Source organism: Melanotaenia boesemani, chromosome 10 (genome assembly GCF_017639745.1).
Source record: "Melanotaenia boesemani isolate fMelBoe1 chromosome 10, fMelBoe1.pri, whole genome shotgun sequence".
In the NCBI taxonomy this organism is placed as follows: domain Eukaryota; kingdom Metazoa; phylum Chordata; class Actinopteri; order Atheriniformes; family Melanotaeniidae; genus Melanotaenia; species Melanotaenia boesemani.
The window spans coordinates 21,401,014-21,422,779 of record NC_055691.1 but is presented as its reverse complement, the minus strand read 5'-3'; the positions used below and the strand labels follow the sequence as shown (position 1 = coordinate 21,422,779).

At 37.1% G+C, this 21,766-nt stretch overlaps 1 protein-coding gene across 1 annotated transcript in view; it reads right to left on the bottom strand.

The window, feature by feature from the left end:
* LOC121647811 (A disintegrin and metalloproteinase with thrombospondin motifs 20-like) overlaps positions 1–5,835 on the bottom strand; it is an 89,750-nt gene extending 83,915 nt beyond the window's left edge. The window contains exons 1-2 of the mRNA XM_041997517.1: positions 5,448–5,835; positions 4,916–5,271 (exon numbers count right to left, since the gene is read on the bottom strand). Coding sequence (XP_041853451.1) covers positions 4,916–5,271; positions 5,448–5,538 — 447 coding nt within the window. The 5' untranslated portion in view covers positions 5,539–5,835. The remainder of the gene's footprint in view (positions 1–4,915; positions 5,272–5,447) is intronic.
* Between the last annotated feature and the right edge of the window lie 15,931 nt (positions 5,836–21,766).

Below are 21,766 nucleotides of genomic sequence, written 5' to 3'. Positions count from 1 at the left end.
TGCTGTGCATGATGTACTGAGCATGTGTGGGTTCAGTTTACAGACATGTTTTATTCAGTCTTATTACAGTCACTCTGGTCTAGCCTTGGGCACCAGGTAGCAAATAATTTCCACACTTCTGAACATCAGGTGTGACAAGTACACATGGAAAGAACAAGCTGACTCAGAAATGTCTTTCACAGCTCATTGTCAGTCACTTTTGAACTTTTATCCATGAGAATCAAACACAGTTATGATGCATTTTATAACTTTTATATGATTATTAGTAAGACAGCAGGTTGATATGTATCTATAAACCATTTCATACATTCAACCAAGGCTTGTTTAGTCTTTTTAAAACTTTAAATATGTATATCTCCTCGTACGCTGACAGTTGGAGGAGTGACATCATCATACATGGACAGAGGTGCTGAAAGAGGAATGCTAATATTGATTTGACAGCTCAGTTTCTGACAAAGCTTCTTAGCTCACTCAGCCAAGAGGCACAATGCTGTTTGCATGGTAATTTCATGCGCACACTTAAGCAGGATATTGGAGACTGGAATGTTATCTTAGGGCAGTATTTCTCCATAAACATCCACACAAGTGATGGATGTTTGACAATGGAAAACAGACAAATCGGATATGGAAAACAAGTACAAACTGTATGTGTACTTTTCCTTACAGCCTTGCAAAGAATAAAGGATTTGTTCAGTGGCACATATATGACACACTTCCTGAAAAAATAGCAACAGTGCTGCAAGTCTTGAGATGCAGAGCAAAGTGTGGTCTGTGAAAACAATGTACAGTATAGAATAAACATCACCTCAGAGGTTCAAACTTGCACATTTTCCACTGCCTCTGATGCTGCAATGAAATAATACACTTTCACTAGATCTGAAAGGCCACTGTGGATGAATTAAACTACAACTGATTAAGCTCAATCATCTCTGCAGTCAAAACATAAATTCATTCACTTGTTATATAACACTTTGTTTTCCTGTTGAGCAGAGACTTGATAGATAAGAGAACGTGTTTGACTGAAATGCATCAACACAAAAAGAATCTAACTTCCGAGAGTACAGAACTTTCATTTAGGTGCCCTTATAGTAAGAATTTAAATTTTGTGCTCATAAATGTGTTTTAAAACCCCATATGAGAGGGCTGCAGCCTTTCTACAACCATAGCTGCTATAATCTCAATGTAATGAATGACTTATGCATTGTAACAACTAGTAGATGTTTACCTGTCTCTCGTAAATCACTATCTACAGTGAGTTAGCTTTAATCAGATGATAATGGTTTTTTGTAGTGTTAAAAAAAAGTCTGAACAGATGAATGTCCTGTTCAGGCAGTGAACGGGGCCGAGTTTCAGAGTTTCCCAGCATTAGCGCTGCAGCAAATCTGGCAGAAGTTTGGAAAGAGACAAAAAGTTGCTGTTCAGCAGTGGGTGCTGATCTGGACCTTACAACTGAAAAGCTTATGTTTGAAGCAAAGTAACACAAAATGGGGGAAATTACTTTTTCCAGACATCTGTTTTACTAAATCCCACAAAGATACAAAGAAATCTCTTGTGTGCTTAGTCATCCAAAAGTGACGCACAGCTTCAAACAACCTCTAAAGTTAAACAGCACATAAATGTATCAGGAGACATTAAAACAAAGGTGCATCATTTAGAAGGTAGATTAATTTCCCCACAACACTCAACCCATGACGCTTCTATTATGCTCCTGAGCTGAGACAGCCAGTTCTATCGGGAACTAACATTTCCCACGGTGTGAGCAATCATTAAGTTCCCTGCAAACCTTCATTGGCAGTTGTCTCCTCTTCAGACCATTCTTCTTTTTTTCTGCCCATCACAGTTCACTTTGAAAAGGCTAAAAGCTCCAAAACCCTTCAACCCCCGTCCCTCTCCAACTGCCCCCTGGGGATAGCTTTGAGTAACTCTGGACGAAAGGGGAACCTGTTTTTTCCTAGAATGACCCCTTTGTTTTAGGGCTGAATTATTCCTTAATGACCTCATCCCAACACAAAGCGGCCTGGCCGTTCAGCCCCAGTGATCAGATACGGACACATTTATGACCCGATAGCCTCTGGTGCTATATCCATTGTCCTGTCATTCTCAGTGAGTGATAAGCAACAAAGATTGTTAAGAAAACGGAAGCAAACATGTTTGGATAAGTGAGCTGTGCATCAAAGTTGGTCAGAAGGGCAATTGAGGGATTATTACCCTGATAATTGCAGGGCATCTCATGGCTTAAACTTTTGTATAAACATAAAGAAATATAATTATTTGTTTTTTGTTTTTTGTTCTGGGTGGTGTTCTTTTTGGGATGTTTTCCAGATCTACATTAGATGGAGGTTAATTCTAATATACGGTTATGTTTGATCTGATGTCTCAGCAAGTGTACAATCACAGCATCCACTGCAGCCATACCAGCTCACAGAGTCACAAAGTCCAGCTTTGTATTCTGACATAGTGTACACAGTGCACCTATCTAAAATAAGGACTATGTCACTGATGGAGCTGTTATAGGGAATAGCTATGGTCACTCAGCCTGTGTTGCTTTGGCCAGCAAACAACCCCCCACAAAGAATCCGGTTGGCGCGACTGAGGTCAACCCCCCTGTTCCTAGACCAGTAACCTCATGTGACCCATGAAGTCATCCCCTTCAACTGTTATCAGATTCTCTCCCACAGGAGTCGGCAAACTAAATGATTTCAGCATCAGGATTCCCACATGACATATATTGAACCCATAAACTCATTATTACCCAATAATTCCCATTAGCCCCATAAGATGTGAAGGCTGTGACAAAGTGCAATAAAAATGCTGCTTCAGACTTAATGACACAGCAGTATTCTTTCTGAGACTGTGAGTAATGATCATTTTCCATTTAAACCAACTACCTTTTCAGTTAGCATAAACTGTGAAAAAAAATCTCCATGACAGGCTTAATAAACCCTAAAGTGACACATCTACACATTTATATTTGGTTTTCAGTCCCATATCCACAGGTGTTCATTTTATAATGACATGAATCAGAGATAAGCATCATTCTGTCCACTGCAACAAGCGCATGAAATGTCATCAATGATCAAAAGATAGTCTTTTTTCATTTGTTACAAGAGATATTAGTAAGCCATCATGGCTGTGGCTGATGATTTTTTTTTAATCTGCAGAGCACGACCTTCAGTCTTTATTAGGTGCAGTTAGACGTCCTGTAAAATCCACGTTAAGTCTTGTGGCTGCTGCCCACCAGGACTGAGCTTGGCCTAAAGAGGAGCCACCGTCCACTTCATTTGGGCCAGGCAAGCGACTGCTAGCAAGCTGAACTTGGTCCGAGCAGAGCAAGTAATGACCCATAGATACTTTGCAAGAACAGAGGAAATTGTTCTCTCTCCCAGGGCTGCAAAAAGAGAATTATGTCATTTTTTTCTCCCAGCTGGGTCTTGCCACATCATCAGGGCAAAACTTTTTCTTGTGCTGTGTTTGACAACTTTTGCGCTATTACTCAGAAATTTGAAGTGATTATGCACATTCCTGGGGCCATCACTTCTCTGCAGCACTGAGAAATCCCACTTCATAGCTTTGTTTTTTTAGTCTGCATCATCATGTCACAGATGAATTTTGCAAGCCAGTAACTGGATATCAACACAGTGCTGTTTTGGATGCACATTGTAGCTGATTCAGCAAAGAAAGACAAGAGAAAATTATTGGCAAAAGCAAAAAAAGAAAAAGAAAACGTGACAGCGGAAAAGATAAAACAAGAATCAACATGGGACATGTAGAGAGCTCAGAAAAGGGACTGGGTGCAATACGGACACTAAATTAACCCTAGTAGCCTTATGTTAGGAGGCACCAAAGTGTGAAAATCTGCCAAAGTTTAGTAGAGTCACTTAAATGCTGAAAAGTAGGAAGAAGAAAGTTGGCATTTCTGCTGACACAAAAGGTTGAACAAGGTTAAATGGAAAGTTTGTAAGGGACAGCTGGCTCAGGCAGTATGGAAGCAAAATAATTCATACAACACATCATGTAAAGCATATGGTCACCACCCCACATAAACCCCCGCCCAGTGCCAGGCAAGGCCCTGCTGATGAGGTTTCTGGTAAAGTATGAAATGTCCCAGCTAGAAGAAACTATGCTTGTTCTTTATATTGAGAAAACAAACAAATATCTTCATTCTTGCAGAGTGTGTAGCCTACAGGCCTTAGGGTGAGAAAGCTGCTAGTGCTCATTTTATCTAGCGCTAGCCACTGCTAGCTGCTCGCTAACTTCTCCTCATAGGTGTTTCTCATCCCACTGCAGCCAAAGATGAGGGCAGATCTAAAATTGCATATTCATAGATTCACATTCATTGATCTAGGAAAAAATGTGTAACTTGTTTTAACATTTTTTTTATTTATTTTTTATCGCAAAAACTTCAAATTGTTAAATTTTGAGGAACAAATGTTTTTAAAGGATTATGCTGAAGTGGAAATTTGACGAGCTCCTGTTGTAACACAAATATAGCTGATCACACAAAATAAGTCTTTTTTTTTTTTTTGGCTTGCCTTTACCTCACACAGTCAGCCACAGCCCCTGATCAATTACCCTTGTTGAGGCTGTTTTAGGGTGCCTTGCTCAAAGGCACAACAGTGAAATGGCTCCGCACTCACATTAACCTAATTCTCAAACATCGCACCTCAATGCACCATCAAATGGGAGCATAACCTCACAGGCCCTGAAGTTCATGGCTTCTTGGTGTCATTAGTCCAGCAACACTTGCTCTTGTTACACTCCTACACACTTCACTTAACTTGAGGGTTATGGAGGACATGCATGGATGGGATCCAGTGAAATGGGAGAAACCATGTCAGCATCACTTGATTATAGGGAAAAAAAAGTGGGTGTATGTGTGTGTGTGTGTGTTTGACGGGGGGGGGGGGCTACTCACCAGGCCAGTGCATAGGCTAAAGACTGCAGGGTGCCCGCTGTTTGCGTTGACGTGCCCGCGGTAAAAGCAGTGGCGCATATCGCTCCGGTCACGCGAGTCCGTGCCGTTGCTCTGTTCGGCTCCCAAGTGTGTCACTGTGTAAGAGGGTGCTATAAAGCTAGAGTCTGCGGTTAGGTTGAGGAGAAAGCGGTCACCGAATGCATCAATCCTGTAATGAACCCGTAAGCCCGACAGGTCATCATTTAAACTTCTCCGTCTTCTTCTGTAGTGCAATTTGTGGGGGAATGATTCACCAAAGTCATTCACTCGGAGCGGAGTAATGATTTCATATGATGACAGCTGCTTGATGAAGGTTTCTGAAAGAAAAAGAAAAAAAAAAAGTTAGAGAAAGTTGGGATTCAGAGACAATAGCGGCATTAATAAATGCAGAAGCCTGCAGATCGCCGGGCATCACTCTCAAACACTATTAGACAACTGTTCAACACCTTCAGCGATATCGCTTTTTAAATATATATGAATCGAAGCAAACTACCTTGTTTCGGATGCAATCGGTCCTGCAGAGTCTCTAGGACAAGTGCTGAAAGATGACACGTTAGTCCAACCAGCCAGATAGCAACCTGCATGATTTCCTCCGCGACGGAACCTAGGCTGTCCTCTCCAAGGCAGTACCCTCCGTCTCTGCCGAGCGGCTCCCCCTCTCCCTCTCCTTTCCCCCGGCTAGTCAGCAGCAGGTTGCGGGATCCGCGGACGCTCTCTGCAGCGCAACTCTTTCAAAGTGAAGTAGCCTCATCGCTTTGCTAAACATGCATCCACTAGCCTTTATAAAGCCGAACTATATATGACACATTCATCCCCCTGACGCAAGAAAAAAAAAACTATTTAATCTAAAACTGTTGCCTATGCTGAAACAGGGGCTCAGTGCCATGTACTCTTTCCCTCAGCCATCCCTAGACCACCCCGTGCACCCGAAGCAACGCCCCTCCAGGCTCCCAACCAATGTGAGCGCGCTACACCACCACACATAGGAGCTTGGGTTCTGCAGCGTGAAAAAAACAAAAAAAATAAAAAAGACTAAGCATACTGTGGAAATCAGTCTAAACAACGAAATTATCTCGAAAACGTCATTTAACAGGTCAAGGCCTCAAAGAAAACTACACTACTTGGGAGTATTGCTATAATCAATGTTATGATAATGAGTTCATATAAAGTTTGCAGACTTGCACTGATATATTGATAGGCACGATGTCTGAAGTTAAAACACAAAACCCAATAACAAAGCCAAAAATTTAGCAACATTTAAGAAGTAAAATGACAGAAAGCAAAACAACAATCCATAAAACATAAGTATATTACATGAAAAATAACATTCAGAGCCAGCGAAGCCTTCATCTGACACATCATATGTTTATTATTCAACTGCTGTCTGAAATATTACATTTTAAGCTCCATTATACATGGTATTGAATTAATGATTCCACCAGTATCAGGAAAACAACTCCCCCCCCCCCCCATATTCTACCAATTCAAAGGTCTACAGTTCCAAAACAGAACTGGTATTTTCACCTTTTGGTTGTGGCCAGAACACAGATGTGTGTGTGGGAGACCGTGTGTGATTGCATGCATTTGTAGACACACAGCACAAGTTACAGTTTAACACAATGAAAATGTAGTGATGTTTGACTATTTCATTTCAGTTATAGTTTCTGGTTCAAAAGGGGTTTGGGAAAGCTTGTCTGGAACCAGTGTTGTGTACAAAGGACTTTTGTGGAAAGTTTTATTTACAATGAGAAATGTTTGCATCTGTATATAACTCTGAATACATGGCTTTGAGCAACAAATGGTTTGTTGAAATGTATTATTATTATTATTATTATTATTATTATTAAGTATCCAGGGTGTGATTAAAAGAACATGCCAAAGATAGTCATTAACTCAAATTGTTCTAGACAATTATAATATAAATTTTCTTTAACGCAGCAATATGGGCGTGGTCTAAACCAGAAAGAGCCCATATCATACATGCAACATGCAATTTGGGAGAAAAGTGTTATATTAAATATTATTTGTTGCACATTACTTTATATTTTACAATGTAAAATGTACAAAGCTAAAACAGACAATTACCTCCTAATATCCAGAAGCTGTTCAGAATGATAGAAAACAAATACAACCTAAGAGGTCATTTTATTTTTAAAAAAAAAACCCAGGAGAAGAACCAACATTTAATATAACTCTGTAACTGTTGTGGCTGTAAAACTTTGAAATCATGATCCTAGAAATAATAAATTGTTTGATTATTCAAAATTGTTAAAAAAGATAAAAAAAAAAATAAGATCTTTTTTTTTTACATGGTGAGTGTTAAACTGCATGAGATAAATTGAGATGTTAAATAACTGAATTTGATACAAATGGTTAAATTATTTTCTTTAAAAATAATATATTATTGGTACAACCATAGTTTTTGCCTTATGTGTTGCTTTTCTTCTCTTTGTAAAAAGGGGAAGATCTTATCTAAGCATTTGCTTCAGCCATCACCCTTTTGGTTTATCAAGACAGTTGTGAAGTCAGCCTATTATCACTTAAATAACATATCAAGGATTAAATGACTGATGACTCAGGATTTAAAAAAAAAACTATCATCAGTAGACTGAACTACTGTAATGCTGTCCTCACAGGTCTCCCTAAAAAGTCCATCAGACAGCTGCAGTTAGTCCAGAACGCTGCTGTTCCAGTCCTCACTAAGACCAAGAAAGTAGATCATATAACTCCAGTCCTCAGATCTTTACACTGGCTTCCTGTCAGTCAAAGAATTGATTTTAAAATCCTGCTGTTAGTTTACAAAGCACTGAATGGTTTAGGACCAAAATACATTCAGGATCTTCTGGTTCATTACAAATCAACCATAACCCTCAGGTCATCAGGATCTAATCGACTTACTGTTCTCAGAGTTGGAACTAAACATGGAGAGGCAGCGTTCAGCTTTTATACTTCACATGTGAAACAAACTCCCAGAAAACTGCAGGTCTGCTGAAACTCTCAGCAGTTTTAAATCAGGGTTAAAGACCTTTCTATTTGCTGACTTTTATCAAAACAACTGTTATTTCCTCACACTGGAACTTTATTTCTTGCATTTTATCTATTTTTTCTTTTAGTTTTATTTAACTTCTTTCATTTCTCTTTTGTTTCTTTTTAATGCACTTGTTATTGCTTCTTGCACCCCACTGTAATGCTTTTATTTTTTTAAGAAAAGCACCTTGAATTGTCTTGTACCTGAAATGTGCTATAAAAATGAACTTGCCTTACTTGTATCCATAGGAGGAACCAGTAAACACATGAAACATTAAACAATACAGGGCAGTACAAAAATATATCAACACAAGGATAACAGTAATGTGATTTTTTTTCTCATGTGCATTTATAATCTGAAAACTTATATAATTTTTAACTTATATTTACATGCCAATAATCCTCCATTTGAAATTCAGTGTATTTACTGATTTACTCCAGTTCTAATGAAGAGCTGTGTAGTCTCAGATGTTTCGTTCGTAGGTTGAAGGAAGTGGAATACCACTTGCCTCTAGCAGAAGAGAAGAGCTGTAACTCCTTATAGCTAAAAACAAAGTTGTTAAATCAAATCAAAGTCAAGTATTATTTATAAAGAACTTTTCATACAAAAAATAGCACAAAGTGATTTTACATAAAACAGTTTTAGCTCAAGTCTTTACACACTCAAGAATAAAACCTAAAAATGTGAAAAGACAACAGCTCAAATGCACTTATGCACACACACACTACAACCATCTACACCCCACCATCCTGCTGTGCACTCTAACCTCAAGCTTCTGTAAATACTGTTTTCTTAGATTGTTTGCAACAGTGACTGATGATTTGGCTGGTTTTGTTGGAGTTGTTCAGGAGAAAACACTTTCCCAGAACTTACAGATGGCTTGATATTAAATTCTAAATGTAATTTCACTCTGTGTCAATAAATGTTAAAAGTCAAAATATATATTTCACAGATAAGTCAGAAATTCACAAACTCAATTAATAATCTGATGATTAAAGTATTTAGTGTGGAAAATCTTGAGGATTTCAACAATTAACTGCTGTATTGACCTTCCAAGAAGAAAGATTTCTTCGAAGACTGGTATATTAAACATAGTCATCCCTAATAAATCAGGAATTTGGCTTGTAACTGCTTCAAATTCAATTCTCAATAATGATCACAGTAAAAAATTCTAATACAATGATATAAGTGTAATTTGTTCTGTACTCTGCATAGTTTTTTATGTACTAGTCGCCAGTCCAATTGTTGACCTGAATTTAAAACTGTTTATATGATGTAATGTCTAACTCATTTGTCTCATGGTGTATTTGTTGACCTGTGCTGACTGAATTGCTCACAGTTTTATTTTTGTTGCTGATGCATCAAATTTAGCATCTATGTATAACTCGTGGGAAAATATTGCACAGTCAAAAGGACAAATAATTAGAACAGAGGGCATTCTTCACTGTCATCTGCTGGAGCAAGAAGACGTCCATGGCTGTGATGTGGCCAGCTTCTCGTTAATCATTTAGGCACGTAAAGTCTTATACAAAGTCGATGGACACTTGAAAGGAATCTTGTTTTTCATGTTCACTGAAGACTGATGTCACGGGATTGTGGGTTATAAGACTCAGTGTGATCACCAGAGAAACTTTTGAATATTGTAAGCTCAGTCTTTGGCACAAACCTTTAGACTGCAAGTCATGGCTATTACTGTTTTAAAGTGTTCTTCTCACAAGTGTCTGAATTTTTGTTTCATGGTCACATTTCAGCTAAAATTACAACGTGGCAGTGTGGTCATGGGGTCACCCAAATACTGTTTCTTTGGTCCTTATTGAGACTTTTTACCATTAAAAAAACCTCCTAAATATCATCCTCTTTAATCAGATAATTTCCCTTTTTTGTATTCTCAGCACTTCCAGATGATGCCATTTTTATTTTATTTTATTTTGTTGTACAGATTTTTTAAAATACACTGTTCTGAAATGAAAAAAAGTCTAAATATATGATAAAAAAGCATCAGGGCACTGTGGTTTTGATCTTTAGGTCAGACTGTCGAAGCATCTGAATTGCAGAGCTCCCGAGATGAACTTATTATTTCCAGTGATCCCTCTCCACTGTAACTCCGAAGCCTCCCTGATGTGTTATTCAGTCTGCAAGCCTCCTGTGAGGCTTTTCATCCCATTAAACCACTGTCACTCTTCTTTCATTATCTGGAGCCATGTGAGAATGTGGGGGGAAAAAGAAGCATAAACTCAACATTAAAAACACAAGTCAGTTGCAGCAAAGTGATCAGTGACAAAACAAATATTATATACACTTTATTTATGATTGATTTGACCACAAAGTGATGCTCCCAAAATATGATTATGTCTTAAAGCAAAGAAATGTGCAGAAACATGTGGAAGTTTTGACACATCTGGTCAAAATGTCTATTTCAGTGGATGGATTGGTGAAGACTAGACAACAATTTGAAGAGATTTGGAGTAAAATATCACCTCTGTACTTTCATTTTTAATATTTCCAAATAAAAGGAAAAAATGCATGTAAGAAAAGTTTGATTCCCGTTGACAATAACAGCCTTCACTGGCAATCATTGCAACTTGTAAATTTTTTGTAGTTAGATTTTACTTTTATTTTTATTTTTAACATTTTTTGGCATATTTTCATTCAAAGCACTTCTAGCTCTTTTATATATATATATATATATATATATGTATTATTTATTATTTAAATTTTTCTTTTATATAACTATATACACACACACATATACATACAATTGTTAATGAGTTTTTTCTTTGTTTTAAGATTTAAAATTTGCATAATTTGGTTCAAATTTCTTTGGGTGTCCAGAAATTTATTTGGATCCACTTAATTCTTGTACAGTATTGTCATAAATCAATCTATTTAAAATGTCTAAATATTTCTTTATCTGTACGTTTCATTAGTGTTGGTTACCTTGGTTGCCCAAATTTTTGCATGCCACTCTAATATCATTTCTAAAAAAAAAAAAAAAAAAAAAAAAGTTCAACTTCAATTAGACCCCCCACCCCACAGATTTGTGGAAGTGGTGCACAAGCATTATGAAGCTATCACATCAGTGGTGCCCAAGTCCAGTCCTCGAGAGCTACTATCCAGCAACTTTTAGAGGCGGCACTTCTGCCTGGATCAAATTGCTTAATTCCCTCATCCACATGTCATTCAGCTCTGCAGAGGCTGGTAACAAGCCATTCATTTGATTCAGGTGTGTTGGAGAAAGGACACACCTAAAGGTTTCAGGATAGTAGCTCTCTTGAACTGGACTTGGGGCCTTTATTAAGTCAAGTTTTGGTGTGAAAATGATGATGATTCCCAGATGTGTTTCTTTCTTTCTCACACAGAAATAAAAACTGCAGGAGGTAAATGGGACCTATACTTTAAGGTTCACAGGTGCCAAAGCCTCTAGCTATTTTTTTAGTATCTCTTTACCCATCTATCCACTAACTACACCTTTTATCATGCAACATCTTAAAACTAGCCCTATGACTTCTTCGGATAGCTCATTTAGAGGTAGTTTAGCTACTCACATACTCATTAATTCCCCAGATGTCAAGTTAATGGAAGAAAAATCCTCAATTTCCACCAGATGTGCATAGTCAGGCCTCACCACATGAGTGAGATTCTGCTGCGTTATACAGCATGGAATCCCCATATCTGGAAGCAAAGACAAGTCAATTTAATCTTGACCTTATGTTTGCAGTTGGGATAGTATGATCGATATATCTGGCTTTGCACATTATGAGACCATTCTATGTAATGTAGCATAGAATATAATGTAGCATCTTTATTTCACCTCCTTGCCTAAATAGAAGTGCATGAATTGACCATATGAGGAAAAAAGTTAAATAAAAAAAAAGAGATGTGACTGAGGGTGTGACTTCATATGAGAGCAAACAATCATGGTAAACCACAGATCAGCAGAAATCATCCATTTCTAATCATTTACTCAAGACATCTGTTAGTTTTGACAGTGATTAATTCTCAGTAATAAAATCCTCCTTATTTATGCTATTTTAATTTAAGGATATACGTATGTAAGGAATTTTAATGGAATGCAGAAACAAAGCATAAAGTTTTTACCCAAATTTTATATTAATCTGAATTATCATTAGGAAAAGACAGCAGGGGAAATTCCACTGCTGTCAGGTGATTTATCATCTAAAGTTAGACATCCTGCTTTACCATCACCAGCACTACTTCTGCTGTGCCTCAAACAGGACAAATAGCTCAGGCCCAAAATCCCAAACAGCTCCAGAGGTTCTCACGGTTCACTGGGTTTGCACTTTCTAGTCACAGATCTAACACAGATCCATACCTTCTTGTCCACCTTAGAGCATTCCCTTCACCAGCCCATACTTTTAGTGTTGCAACCTTATTAGTGACACATTTAAACATGCACAAGTTCTTCAGTACAGCAACTGTAACTTGACCCCCGAGAGTGGTCCCCAACAGCTGCAACACATCACTGCATATTATTATTGCTTGCCATGACAGTCCTATCACACACGTCATTTTGCTTTGCTCCCTTGTTGTACTATCATCTGCATCCTTGGAAAATGGTCAATCTTCACACAAAGCTGTGTAGATAGCAGGTTACTGTGTCACTGGAGGAGTTAACGTAACATATTCACCACATCTCCTACCCTATCTGTGTTCCCACCCTCCCCCATCTCTGACCGTTCAGGTGCTTCTCATGGTGCACTGATCAAGGAGCTCGGCCACCTGAAACTTGTGTTGGCTTGCAACACAGATTAAGCCAATAGAGGCTTCCGCCCCCCATTGCCAGAACGAAGCTTCATAAGCTGCTGAATTCCAAGTGCCCTTTAAACACAGTGGTCTGTCAACCTCTTTCCTGCTCCCATTGAGTTAGGTATTGTGTGCATTAGCCCTGCAGACAGCTGTAAAACAATGTCAAAGCAGTGCTCTCACACCACTCACTCTAGATGAATCATTATATTGACAAACACATTGTTGGAAAATAAAGGGTTTCCTATTTTCCATAGAAATCAAGCAATTAACCTTTAAATTTCACATCATAGTAACTGCTGTAAGAGAGATGTGTAAATAGATGATGGTGTTGCTGCTGTCACAACTACAGATCTTATATTTCAACATCCCTTTTTAGTGTGTTTATTCTTGTACTTATGGGGTCATCGCAAGTAAAGGGCTGCTGATACACCTTTGCAGAAGCTTGTGGAGTGCTGTAAAGGGAATAATTTGTCATACTTTGCAAAATATAGAGTATTTTGACCTTTAATTAATGATTAAATAAGGATACAACAGCACAAAAACATAAGTGTTATGTTAGCTGATCCTAAGTTGACTGTATGTGCAAGCATGAATGTAATAGTTGGTCTCTGTGCCTTTTGCTAGATCTTATTTTGAGAATAAGTTCCATCTCCACAGTGACAAACAAGATTAAGTGGGTAGAAAAAACTGAAGGATGGAATAAAAAGGAATGTTTTGGGACTGTTTAAGGTTTTAAATTTAAGGTTTTGTTTTATGCGTCCTACAAGGTATTTCTTGTACTAAAACATACTGGCATATTTTTGTCACGAAGAGTCTCTCAAGGGTGCAGAAAAGAAGGTACAAAAATAAAAGTACCAATTTTTCCAAAGAACATGCAGAAAATGCACAAAAACCACAGAGAGTTGGTTGAAAAGTGACATCATTAAGGGGGGGCTGCTTTCTAACCCTTAGCAGCAGTAGTGAAAGGAAAAGCATGACTATTATTAAGGGCAGGGGTCTGGTGTTATAAAAACCTGGTGTCATAAAGAGTAAATTTAATATCTCACATGATTGTATCCATTACACTAAAATGAGGAGACACATCGCACAGCAACGCAAAGTGAGATGTTTATTGGTGGAATTGGCTTTAAAAAGATCAGACACCAAGACGGGTGTCATAAACTGTAATGAAACATGGCACTCCTACACACTGCACGGAGTGGACGATGATCTAAACAGAAGGTATGCAAGCATTTAACACCCATGATGTATCTGCTATGGCTCCACTCACAGCATGATGTCTGCTTTCTAAGTCATGTGAGCATCTCTAAGTTATTAGGTTTCACAGAGAAATAAATTTCCTCTCTGCAGTTGTCTGCAAGCAATCATGTATCCATCCTCATGATAGAAATAGTAAATGCTGATTTATTATGATGTATATCCTCAATAGAATCCATTTTTTTCTTTTAATGGTCTTATAAAATATGTGAAATATGTAAGATCTTCATACTGGACATATGTTTTTGTTTTTTTGTTTTTTTTTAAAGTAAATTTTAGCAGATTTATAAACTCACCGTTGAGTTTACCCAGGCCTCAACATTTGGCCAGTTGACAGGAGGAAATGTTTTGACATCTAATACTTGTGCTAACTTTATGACAGACAATCTGCTACCTGATAGTTACTGTGATTGAATGCCCCACAGCTCACTAGTAATCATCATGTCTCATTAGAAGGTAGAGTACTGCCGACCGTATCTGCAGCGCTCAGCATTTTCCTCTGGCATATAGTGGATCAACCCCGACCTGATAAGTGGTAGAGGAGTTGCCAAAGACAACTGCCTGGTATGTGGTATGTGGAGAGTCACTCTTGAGATTTGATCCCATTCAGAGTGCTAATATTGGTGCTTATAGAAAGCGTTTCACATCCTGGAGATGCCCATTTATCTAAAATACTGGAAAAGACAAGACAACCCCGGTCAGAGTTTCTTTTTGTATATTTCCATTGTCACTGTCTGCATTCTGACCCCACTGGAGAAGTTCTGGTTAAAGAACTGGTTCTGTTGTGGAGCTGCTGAGCCCAAACCAGCAAACCACCCTGTATTTGCACCAACCTTTGGCTTCCTGTCTTCTTAACACATAACTTGTTATGCACAGATGTAAGTTCCCAATGAGTATCACATTAAATAAAACATGTTTCATTACTGATAGATTTTCAGGCCACTTTTTATTGTACCAGTGAACTCAGCATATAGACAGGCGTGCTTACAGCGAGCAATAGTACAGTCTGGTGAAACGGATAGAAAATATAATAAACCATGGCCATATGCAGTGGGAGAACAAGAAAATTTTGTATGGATGGTCCAGGCAGGAGCACAAATGTGACCTTTTTTTAAAAAGGTTTGGATTTTAGAAATAATGGACTGATTATTACAACTAAAATGGTGATCTGAGGTAAAAAATTACAACAGAATTCGTAAAACCCAAATAGACAATTACATCATCTTTACTTGATGTAATCGGGTATTATTGTATGGCTTTAATCACTGCTGCACAAACACTTCATTGATAACGAGAAAATCTTGTTTTAAGCCTAATCTCAAGTTTTATCACCGTTTCTTCAGCATTATTACCCATTTTTCGATTATAAACAAATGGGAGCAAGATAATTAATTCATGGCCACATGTTATTATGACTAAAGCACGCACAAAACATGGATAATTTTGACTTTATATCATTGCATTTTAGTCTTGGTATGAATTATAATGATATAACCAGCTTACAGGATTCACCTAATTTAACAGCTTGCAACCAAACAACAAATGGAAACAGGACACCAGGTACAGCATTCAGTGACAGCACCATCATCTTATTGTACCCCCCCCCCCCAAAAAAAAAAATTCTAATCCCATAAAAATGGACAGCAGTCTGCCTATTCTTTGTTTGATTTGCTGTGTTTGATTTGATCTAACACATCTGCTATTTACCTCCCTCATTCTCTTAACATGTAATTTCCAGCAGTTGGTTTAGGTCAGGGTTAAAAGGTGATGGTCCATCATCCCAGAGCTCAGGGGGAAATGACTTTACTCCATTTGCTTTCTGCTTAATGACTCCCTGCCTCGAAGTGACATCTGTTTATATACACAAAACACATCCACACACACTTGCACACACCCTTAGATTTCCTGCATCATTAGCAAGGTTCAGTTTTTCATGTCAGCACTTTGGAGAAAAACTAGGTTTTTATAAATGACCCCACTTTTTGCACATAACCAAGCCATGCCATTAGCACATACAAGGTAAAAATGTTATACTCAGCAAAGGATTTCTGAAAGTTTGAAAAGAAAATGGCAAACTTACAACATAAAGTAATAAGGCCCCAAGAGAAACAGGCAGGACAACTGCTGCACTATTTGTGACCAGCAACCAAAATAACAGTGAGGTCATCAGGGTAGAAATAGATTTCACACCCAATGAGCATCTGCTGTGAGGATTCAGTACTTTCTTACAGATGCCCAGAAGTTAAAACTGCATAGCTAACAAATTTTGAGCATTCTCAGGGTAACTTTACAATATCAAACACTCAGTATTTAAATATATGAATATCTTACTGTAAGTAACTAAACATTGATCTATTTCACTGTGCAGTGTTTTTCTCTCTGTTACATTTCATGATATTTTACTACAAAAATGAAGATGTAGAAAACAGATTTAGGCTTTATATTAATGAAAACTATCAAGATTCTTCATTGAAAATAACTTAATTTAACATACACAATTCTCTTTCCTGACATTAGATTTTACATCGTTATTTCCTATAAATGTAATCATTTAAATAATTTAACTAAACTGGCAAGGCAAACCAGAAGAATTTCATTTTACATGTTGCTATTGATCCCACAAGTGTTCAGTTGGACTGAGATCTGGACTCATGGCAGGCCATTCCATCCTCTCCACTCCCAAATTCTGGAGGTACTCTGTGGTGAAGAGTGTTGCTTTGATGGAGTTAGGTCCCAAATTCTGAAGATATGGGATTGGCACTTACTCAAAAATCTCATTCTGATACATCTGTCTACATGGGTTTGGACAAGTCCCTATCAATATCCAGCAAATCCTGAGTTATTCCTATCATTTTCTATAACACAGAACAGATGAAAGATCTGTGTTTATAGCATTGCTGTTATAAATCCTTTCTTATTAACCATTTTAACTTTCCAGATTGGCACTGCTCTTTCATTTCAAGATATGTGTTTGGCTGTTCCCAATGTTTGTCACTTTGTTCTAAAAGCTAGCTAGCTAGTTCTGGAGAATGGTGCTAATGGTGGTTGTGTCTTCTGTCAGAACTTCAGGAGCAAAGAAAAGGAAAGTGGACATCAGCAGTTATTTTAGAGTAAAAAAAAGTAAAAGTTTAAGTCACAGAGAAATTATTTTCCAGATTTGGTCATAAATAATATTTAAAAGTCACTAAGCTAAAATCTTGTTTCCTTCACATGAAACAATGTGTTATTTTTGTCAGGTGACAATCAAAAGAGGAGATGCTGAGGCAGACAAACTTTAGGAGGTGGAACTTGGAAGACATAATTAATTAAAATTTAATGAGTCATAATACGGTATACTCAAGTGTGTACTCTGCCTTGAAAATGATTTATTTAATTTTAAAAATGACAATGGACATTATCATACATTGTACATTTAAAATGCAAGGCATTTAGCCATAATATATATAATAATGTACATATATATATATATATATATATATAAATATATATAGTATGTTTATTGTGATCAGGGTTTTTTTTTTTTATGCATATATGAATGTGAATTCTCCTGTACATGAAATGTGCTATACAAATAAACTGCCTTGCCTTGCCTTGCCTTGCCTTGCCTTGTGTGTGTGTGTGTATGGATATCAATGGAAATAGACAAAGGCTGATGGACAAACTACAGTGCTTGTAGTTTCCAAGGTTTTTGTAAATTTTCTGCTTAGTGCAAATGCAAATGGATTACTTATCACTGCTAAAGCAAATCACCACAAAACCTCATTACATGTGTGGTAGAAAACAACTATCTTGCTGAGACAACTGTCAACTTGAATGTGAAGTTTAAGTATCACCAGCATTTATATGAATACTATCTTATATAGTATATTAATATACAACAACAACAACAACAACATGTTTATATAGAGAAAGTTCTGAGTTCAAATCTCAGCGGAAATTTTGCATGTTCTCATTGTGCTTGTGCAGGTTCTTCTAATGGAGATCACACTTTTGTTTGCTTTCTGCTGTTAGGATGTTGCATCTGTAATGACATATTTAGTCTTTGAACATAAATACTGTAGGTCTGTGATCTACAGTTACACAAACTCTCCAGTCGCTTATTGATTCTTGCTTCTTGCAGAATGCAGCAGAAATATTGGTTCACTTCTGGTGCTGTTAAGTTTTGGCACAAAAAGTTAGCTTGGTTATATTTAGCGAGTGATTTAGGATAATAAAACCTGTAGCAGTCGTCATCATGGTGACAATGATAAACATATGGTCAAAGTGACAGACAGGGTTAAAATAAAACATCAACTGAAAGTAGAAACAAACAACTCCGCCCTGATTGTTGACCCCTGCACCCTGACCTCCTTCTTGCAGTGACTCTGTGGCTTTAAAACCACCTCATCTTATTTCCTCCTTTGATGTTGTCTTAAAGTCACAAAGGTCATCAAAATGTGCTGTTAATGTGAAACTAAATATGAGTCATGATAAGCTGCTTATACTTAATAAGCTGTTGTTCTTCTCATTATTTTGTGATTGGAGTTTATAAACCACACGCAGAATTTCTGTAGGTTTACATCAATTATATAAATTTCTTTGGGTACTGAGTTCCCTTTAGCCTGACAATCAATCCAGAAACAGTCTAAAGATCGATATGCAGCCCATCTCCTCTTCATCTAGGTTATAAACCTCAACAGGTATAAAAACACTATACTCTGTGTTAATGGTGGATGCAAATACAAAGATTCATGGGAACTGCATATTCAGCAGAAGTGTACTCTTCTGTGACCACTACTTCATAAATATGAGTCATGTGTTACTGTCTGTTGTTATATTTCAATATTGTGTTATGCATCAAGTTAAAGCTGGCATCATGAGTGTGAGGGACACTTCCTCACTTTTATATATATGTGGTCCAAAAAACTGTTCACATCTGCTGAGTCTGAATATTTCTTTTCCTACATCCATATATATATATATATATATATATAATTGTAATGTAAAGAAATGCACTCATCAATTCCCGTGTTTTCAGAGATCAGATCAGGATTAATGGAGGCCTCCAGTCTTACTTGAGGCCTGGCAGATCGTTCGTAAGCTGTGACACTGCCAATCTGTCTAAAGCAGGGCTCATCCTTTTACACACTCGCTGAGCTCACTGCTATTGTACACTCACACAAAGAATCACTCAGCTTTTCGCCTCATTTCATTCTCTTATAGATGGATTAGGGTCTTGTAACACAAAGGTACTACACATACACACACTTTTTCATTTTCTATCTCAGAGAACAAAAAGCCATTTTAGAGTCAGTTGCTTTTTTCTTTAAACTAAATCCAAGGCAGTGGTCAGATAGAAAAGACAAATGCAGAATGACTGAATGTGCAGCAATAACTGAATACCATTTATTCTGAATTAATATTCTGAATTAAATATTATTCTGAATACTGAATTTTCCACTTTGTGTCAAATGTTAAATTTAGAAACACACTGTTCAGTACAAACGTTTCTATTCCTGAGCTTGTCTGCTTCTCCTTGTTTAGTTCCTTGCAAAACACAGACGATTCGATGTCTGCTTAAGTCAACTCTATCAAAGGAGCTTTTCAGTGTGCCGAAGTGTCTCATGACAAAGAGCTTGTTCTCCCAAAGTGAAAGATGGCAGCTCTCTGCTGTCCAGGAGCCTCCCGCCCACCGATAACCTGACTTCAGAGATGTTGGGAAGTCTAAACTTAGTGTTGTCAGAATGCTTCATGATAAGAAAGCTAAAGGTTTTACACTTCTCCTTGTAGTCACTTCGTTGTGGAAACATTGCTGGTCTGTGAGTGCAGTATTAGCAAGAAAGACAAGGAGCATAACAGAAATACAATGATGCCATCGGATGCATATGGATGATGTTATACAGAAAAATTTAGATCATTATCCTCACATCTAAGTGCAAACAAACTGTCAGAAAATGGTTTTAACCTGTTACATTATGATTATTCTAATTTCAGATTAATATTTGTTTCCTGTATCTGTTAAATCTTCTTTTTCCCAGCAGAGATACTCCTTTGAGAAACACGTGGCAACTCCTGACTATTAATGTTTACAGACTCCAAATTATTGTTTCACTCCACAATCTAAAATAAGAGGAAAATATTGACCACATTTTAGTCACACATCTTAACACTGTGACACTAATTGATATTTGGTAATTGAGCCTGTCTCTGTCTCAGCTGCACACTTTTGTGAGATCTAATAGCCATTCATCTATTCTCTATACCTGCTTCTTCCTTGTTAGGGGCCAGAGGTTATTAGTCATAACAGCAGTCAGAGGAAGGATGCATCTTGGATTGGTCACCACCCTATCACAAAGAAGTTTCTTTGTAAGTTAAAACCTAAATATATAATCCAAAGAAACCCGATACAATGTGGTGTTCTGTTTACTTGTTATCTCCCTTACTTCTGTTGATAAAATCATGCAAGACACATTGGAATTGCTTACAACTATCAACAAAATGTTCACAATGTTCACTTAGTCAGTGTCCACTCAGGGCACTTTGAGTCTATAACATTTTGTACCATTTGGGCTGCTTGTTATGCAGTACACCAAATCTACACTGGAATACCTAACTAGTTGGATTTACTCCAAAAATATATGCAAACTTCAAACTTCAGCCTCAAAAGATAAGTTTTTGCTAGTTTGAGTGATTAAGTACAAATAACTAAAATGGTTTTAGTTTGTCAAACTTTTACGAACTTGATCAATTTGAGTGAAAGTACGTGAGGTTGTAGAAGAAATTTGCTAAATTTCACATAAATTAGAAGAGACGCTTTACAAAACGTTGGCTTTATTTTCAACAAACACGATTTTAAGTCCACCAAGTAATTGATGAACTTAAAATTATTCTTGCTTTGCAGCAAGAACTTGGTGTCGGTGGAGTTTCTATTTAAACTAATGTCCGACCACAGACCTCTCTGTGATGGTGCAGCAAATGTCTGATAATTGGTTTTAAATACCGGGATGACTGATTTGAGTGCAGTCACATGTTGTGTATATGCTGAAACTGTAGTGAAAGATGGATTATTTCTTATATGGGGTCAATATGGAGACCAGAACATATTTTCCTGTTTAGCTGAGTACTGGTTCCCTCACACCAGGAGCTTTGGAGCTAAAGATCATCAAGAGTTACATGGGTTGTTTGGCTTTTTTTCTTCTTCTTCTTCTTCTTCTTCTTTAACGCTTTATTACTCCAAAATAATACAAAACAAGAAGGATTGACAGAAGAAGAAGGAAACAAAAAGGAAACCAAACAAGAGAAAATTTGAGACATTTTAGCTCAGATGATTGGAAAATGGACAGTTTATTTTACATTTTTTACATTTTTCTGAAATCATTAAAACTTTTTGTCATTTGAATTATTGATAAAAAAAAGAAAAAAATTTCTGTAATTTTTGTAATTTCAAATATTACTAATCTGCAAAGTTTAATTCAGTGAATTGTTTCTAATTTGTTGTTAAATGAGGCAAACAGCATTGCGGAAAATCCTGCTCCACCACGTCACCATTCCTGTTGTACTTATCTTTATTACAGTGATTCAACTTAAGTATGTTAATTTTTTCAACATTCTACCCTCCAAAGTTTACATAACTTATTTAAGATTAGTATTTATGCACTAGATATATTCTATTAAAACCAATGTTACATTTTACAGTGTAGTTAATAATGGGAATCTTGTCAGCTTGTTATAGCTAAGAGTCTTATCTTGAAGTGACACAGCTGATCATTCTTATTCACTAA